At 37.1% G+C, this 6526-nt stretch overlaps 1 protein-coding gene across 1 annotated transcript; it reads right to left on the bottom strand.

Annotated features, from left to right (window-relative positions):
- Window positions 1-1129: 1129 nt before the first annotated feature.
- Window positions 1130-2449, bottom strand: LOC307065196 (microfibrillar-associated protein 1-like; the record flags this gene model as incomplete). Its single annotated transcript, XM_079722024.1, has 1 exon — window positions 1130-2449. One exon carries the CDS (start codon window positions 2447-2449, stop codon window positions 1130-1132), a length of 1320 nt encoding a protein of 439 aa, XP_079578150.1.
- Between the last annotated feature and the right edge of the window lie 4077 nt (window positions 2450-6526).

The following is a 6526-nucleotide window of genomic DNA, read 5'->3' as shown; positions in this document are numbered from 1 at the left end:
AGTAATTTTGCTCCCAGGGATTGCCTCACACACCACTCTTTATCTATAGACTCAGAGTCAGGAGTATGAACTGATTTTCCTCAGAGAAGGGCTATAATTCATGTATTTTGAATTAAAGCTTATATTATTTTCTTCATAAATTTAATTTCTTTTTTCTTCCTGTATTATCCATGGTCAATTTAATACTATGATGTTCTTGTTTTGTTTTTTAATAGTTATAGTTTCTTACATGGAAGTACTTTTTTCTCTAATTTCAATAACATGGAATATAAGAGAGATATCTACCCTCAGTCTACTTCATGCAAACAGAACAATAGTTTTTGTCCACAACATGTTTTTTAATTGTGCCTATATGCAAATTACCAGGTTTCCACAAATAGAGTGTGTAGCAAAACTTAAGAACACAGATACATGCATAGTTCAAGAGACAATTGAAAACACAATATTAATAGCATTAACTTGTCATTTTTCAAGGTTGGAATTACCTAGTGAAACGACGACTATGAAAATTATTAAATTATTATAGTTAAATGTGTCTTGGATGGCATTTTGACAGCACTTAAACCTATTGGTCTAGCTCAAGAGATGAGGTAGAATACTGAATTATTATTATTATTTTTTTTTGGTGTATGATTCTTTTATTTCTTGACACACACACACACACACACATAAATGGATCAAAAAGTAATGTTCATCTAGAAAAATTTACCCCAAAAATGCAAAACAGGTTTCAATGAGCTTAGATTTCCTGTACGGTAGAAGTAATGCATTGTCCGCTTACATGCCCATCCATTTTTCTAACCCAAGCTAAGGGCTGGAAAAAGAAACCTGGAACAGTTCCAAGTGAATATGGGAAGCCAGAGCAGTAATGAAGTTGAAGATTTCTCAGAAATAATCCTAAGTGGGGAGGCTCTTATCCTACCTGGACAGTGCTTTTCTGCAGGTTTCTCAGCATGAGTCCAAACCTCACAAAGCACCTCAAAGACTAGGTTTGCCCAGTGTCACAAGTATGGCAGTAGGCTCAGCAGGCTGGATACAGGGGCCATGTAAATAGTAGTAAAAACAATCAAGGACCAGATGCTGAGATTTCCCCTTGTGTCCCACAGTTGGAAGAATAAGTAGTTGAACTCTAAGTAGTTTTCCGCTTCTTGGCAGATGGCCGCTCAAATACATCTTGTACCCCACCTGCCTTTTGTTTAAAGAACTTTGTGTTCTGAGCACTCTCTTGGCCCCATGCTGAGTCAAAGGAGGTGGCGTCTTGATCCACAAGGTGGGTGTACTTGGTACGACCAGAGCATCCAAAGTTCTTGACCTGCATGCCTTTGGGAAGAACGGTTTTGTTGAAATGATCCTCCAGGGTAGGTGCGCTGAAATCTCTCTTGTATACTTTTTCATCCTCATCCATGAAGAAGGCACGCCGGTGATAATACTTCTGTAAGAACTTATATTTGCCCTTAACAGCTTTGTTGGTAATGACTTTGCCATTTGCCCGAAGCTCAGCTCGCCTCTCTTCCTCAGTCAGGTTTCGCATGCGTTCAATTTCTGCTTTCTCCTTTTCAAGCGCTTCTCGATCTTCTCTGTCCCTCTTGATTCTCTTTAGCTCCCGAACTTTCCATGCCTCATATTCCTCCTCATCATTTTCATCATCAGTATTGAGTGCATCCAGTGCAGCCAGGGACCGCTTGTTCTCCTCCAGCTCTTTCTTGGTCTCCTCTTCTACAATCTTGAGTGTGTACTTGCGCCTCTCCTCAGCCATGCGTTTGGCCTCCTGCTCCAGCTCCTTCTGTTTCAATGCTTCAGCCTCACGTTCCTGAACCGTTACCCGGTCCTTCTTCCGAATGAAAACTGGCTTAAGGCGAGGCTCCATCTCATCTTCACTGTCTGTGTACTCTTCATACTCAGACTCTGATTCTGACTCCTCCCCAGAACGTCCCTCATCTTCCACCTCCATGACTTCCAGCTCTTCATTTTTTCTCTCCTGCGCTCGTTGACGCATCATGCCACGGCACCGTTCTATTTCCACATCATCAATCTCTTCCTCTTCTTCTTCACTGCTATCTTCCCGTTCCATGCGCCAAGCATCTCCTTCCACTTCGGAGTCACTTTCTCCAACCACTTCAGGTTCCACTATTTTCCAATGTCGAGCCAATCTCTCCTCCACATCTTCAATAATACGGTTCTGCAAACGCCGTAGCCGAGGGTCGCTAGATGTATCCTCCTCCTGTTCCTCAGGCTCTGCTTCTTGTTCTTTGGCTTTCTTAATGAACTGAAACTCTTCATCTTCCTCCTCTGAGGACTCCATAGGGGCATAGTCTGGCCTCTTTCCTGACACATAACGTTTTACCTTCACTTTTTCCATCGAAATCTCACCATTCTCATTGCGAACCGGGACGGCCCCAGCCGTAGACTGAATGGGCGGCTGTTTCATGAGTGAGCTTGGGACCGACATGTTGACGGCAGCGGCAGTGACTCCCAAAACTTGACTGATTCCAAACTGAACAGAACAGAACAACGTCAACGAACAGAAAAAACCTCTTCCACTAAGGCCACTGTACACCGCTGCGTGACTGATCTGAATTATTTAATAAAAAAAAATTAAAATATTGAATATATTGTCAAATATATTTCATAATATTTTACTAAACAAAGCATGTATTAAAATACTAAATACATAAATAGTCATGCATATAAAAGTATAAATAAATGTTAATATTCTCAGACAAAAAGAAAAAAAGACGATTGAACAACAGCAAATGGCTATATTGAATATTACCATTTATAAGTCACTATTCAAACTTGAGAGGTAAATAATTTAAAGAATCCTAAAAAAAATACTTGAAAATCTTACTGTTAAATTTCTTCAGCTTTATCTAGGTCTTTTAATTTCATAAAAGATGACATATGTCAAATATTTAGAGAAGTAGCCACAATCAACATTGATCCTTTCTTTTCCTCATTTTTATAAAACATGTGATTTAAATAAAATCGAAACACTGCTTCATTGAGCTAGGCCTCAAAACTTGAAAATTACCTATAATCAGATTGATAATTATAATAATAAGCAGGCATTTTTTTTTCTAACAAACACCAACAGACACAGACTACTATAGTTCAGACAGTTTAAGTATCAAAACCTCTGTATTGTGCTTTTAAACAATTATATTACTATTTCCTGTGGCAGATCCCCATGAGATGGGAATGGAAATGCCTTTTTCTTGCAAAACAATCAGGGTGTGATTGATTATGCCTGTCCATACACGTCTGATGGATTTTAAAGTGATAGTATCTCAAATTGCAAATTGAATACCTGATTAATGTTGCTCTGAGGTTTAGTGAACTTTTAAAATAGAAAAGTATTTCACATCAATCCCTGTATTTTTACTCAACAGAATATCCATTTTTACTCATTTGTGTATGTGCTGCTATTGGGCAATGTGCCATTACTCCTTAACAACTGGGGCTTAAACTAGTAAACTGCTTTTACATAGGCAAGAAGAAATGCAGATGTAAAACATGTAGACGCCTCTGATTCACAATGTTCATTATAAGTAGACCATTCTTTTGGAAAACAGGAATCTGAGTAGAGCAGTTTATAACAGGTTTTTTTCATGGTAAGCCACAAAATGCCCTAGACCTTAGCAACATCTCTGATAAGATAAAGAAGACTTCACAGGTGCATTAGTGATACACACACAATAGGAATTCATTAACAGTGTGTATGAACAAATATAATACTGACATTTTATGCAACCATGCAAATTTATGCAGTAGTGTCAGAATTAAAAAGCTAAATTATACAGGTAGACAACTAAACTGCAATTATTAGCAAGCAATTTCAAGCATTTAAGTTGTTTATAAGTAAATGTTATGCAAATATGTTTGAATCAAGAATTAAATGCTAAGCAAACATGCTAAACTTTCAAATAAATGCTAACATAAATGTTAATCTGACACAAATAATCTTTTGTTATTTATTTTACTTGTCAGACACTCTGTGACCTATGTTAAGTAGAAATCACTGCATGCTCACATGTTACAAAGATAGAATAAATCTAAATATTTTTAATTCTCATTTTAAATCAAGAGATAAAATAGAATATCACTAAGTAACCCAGATATTGAAAATAAATATTTTTTCCAAACTCTGATTTTTACAGCTCTATTGAGGTATAATTGATATAGAGTAAATTGAATAAAGCTTGTGATTTCATATGTTTTGACATCTGCATACAACCATAAATCCATCATTAAAATGGTAAAGAATATATCCATTTCCCCCCAAAATTTTCTTATGTGCCTTTTTTTAAACATCTTTATTGAAGTATAATTGCTTTACAATGCTGTATTAGTTTCTGATTTATAATAAGGTGAATCAGCTATACATATTTATATATAACCATCTTGCATCTCCTTCCCTCTCATCCTCCCTATCCCATCCCTCTAAGTGGTCACAAAGCACTGAGCTGATCTCCCTGTGCTATGCAGCTTCTTCCCACTAGCTATCGATTTTGCATTGGTAGTGTATATATGTCCATACCACACTCTCACTTTGTCCAGCTTACCTTTCCCCATCCCCATGTCATCAAGTCCATTCTCTAGGAGGTCTGTGTCATTATTCCTGTCCTGTCCACTGGTTTTTCATAACTTCTTTTAAGATTCCGCATATATGTTAGCATAAGGTATTTGTTTTTCTCTTTCTGACTTACTTCACTCTGTATGACAGACTCAAGTTCCATCCACCTCAGTACAAATAACTCAATTTCATTCCTTTTTATGGCCGAGTAATATTCAATTGTATATATGAGACAAATATTTTTTATCCATTCATCTCTTGATGGACATTTAGGTTGTTTCCATGTCCTGGCTATTGTGAATAGTGCTGCAATGAACGTTCTGGTATATGTCTTTTTTTTTTTTTCCCCCGTTCTTTTAATGTTTTGCATAGACCTTTTTTTTTAAACATTTTTATTGGAATATAATTGCTTTACAATGGTGTGTTAGTTTCTGCTGTATAACAAAGTGAATCAGCTATACAGATACATATATTCCCATTTCTTCTCCCTCTTGCATCTCCCTCCCACCCTCCCTATCCCACCCCTCTGAGTGGACACAAAGGACGGAGCTAATATCCTGTGCCATGCAGCTGCTTCCGACTAGCTATTTTACATTTGGTAGTGTATATATGTCCATGCCACACTCTCACTTTGTCCAGCTTACCCTTCCCCATCCCCGTATCATCAAGTCCATTCTCTAGTAGGTCTGTATCTTTATTCCCGTCCTGTCCACTGGTTTTTCATAAACTTTTTTTTTAAGATTCCGCATATATGTGTTAGCATACGGTGTATGTTTTTCTCTTTCTGACTTACTTCACTCTGTATGACAGGTCCATCCAACTCACTACAAATAACTCGATTTCGTTTCTTTTTATGGCTGAATAATATTCCATTGTTTATATGTGTCACATCTTCTTTATCCATTCATCTGTCAATGGACACTTAGGTTGCTTCCATGTCCTGACTATTGTAAATAGCGTTGCAATGAATACTGTGCTACATGACTCTTTTTGAATTACGGTTTTGTCAGGGTATATGTCCAGTAGTGGGATTGCTGGGTCATATGGTAGTTCTATTTTTAGTTTTTTAAGGAGCCTCCATACTGTTCTCTGTAGTGGCTGAATCAATTTACATTCCCACCAACAGTGCAAGAGTGTTCCATTTTCTCCCCAGCCTCTCCAACATTTATTATTTGTAGATTTTTTGATGATGGCCATTCTGACTGGTGTGAGGTGAAACCTCATTGTAGTTTTGATTTGCATTTCTCTAATGATTAGTGATGCTGAGCATACTTTCTTGTGTGTGTTGGCAATCTATTTATCTTCTTTGAAGAATTGTCTATTTAGGTCTTCTGTCCATTTTTGGATTGGGTTGTTTGTTTTGTTAAAATTTGAGCTGAATGAGCTGTTTATAAATTTTGGAGATTAATCCTTTGTCAGTTGCTTCATTTGCAAATATTTTCCCCCATACTGAGGTTTGTCTTTTCCTCTTGTTTATGGTTTCCTTTGCTCTGCAAAAGCTTTTAAGTCTCATTAGGTCCCATTTGTTTATTTTTGGTTTTATTTCCGTTTCTCTAGGTGGTGGGTCAAAAATGATCTTGCTGTGATTTATGTCATAGAGTGTTCTGCCTATGTTTTCCTCTAAGAGTTTTTTAGTGTCTGACCTTACATTAAGGTCTTTAATCCGTTTTGAGCTTATTGTTGGATATGGTGTCTGGAAGTGTTCTAATTTCATTCTTTTACATGTAGCTGTCAAGTTTTCCCAGAACCACTTATTGAAGAGTCTTTCTTTTCTCCATTGTATATTTTTGCCACCTTTATTAAAGATAATGTGACCATATGTACATGGATTTATCTCTGGGCTTTCTATCCTGTTCCATTAATCTATATTTCCATTTTTGTGCCGGTACCATACTGTCTTGATTACTGTAGCTTTGTTGTATAATATGAAGTCCAGGAGCCTGATTCTTCCAG

This window comes from Hyperoodon ampullatus, assembly GCF_949752795.1.
Source record: "Hyperoodon ampullatus genome assembly, chromosome: 16".
In the NCBI taxonomy this organism is placed as follows: Eukaryota; Metazoa; Chordata; class Mammalia; order Artiodactyla; family Ziphiidae; genus Hyperoodon; species Hyperoodon ampullatus.
The sequence above is the reverse complement of the archived record's forward strand: the minus strand, read 5'-3'. Positions and strand labels throughout refer to the sequence as shown.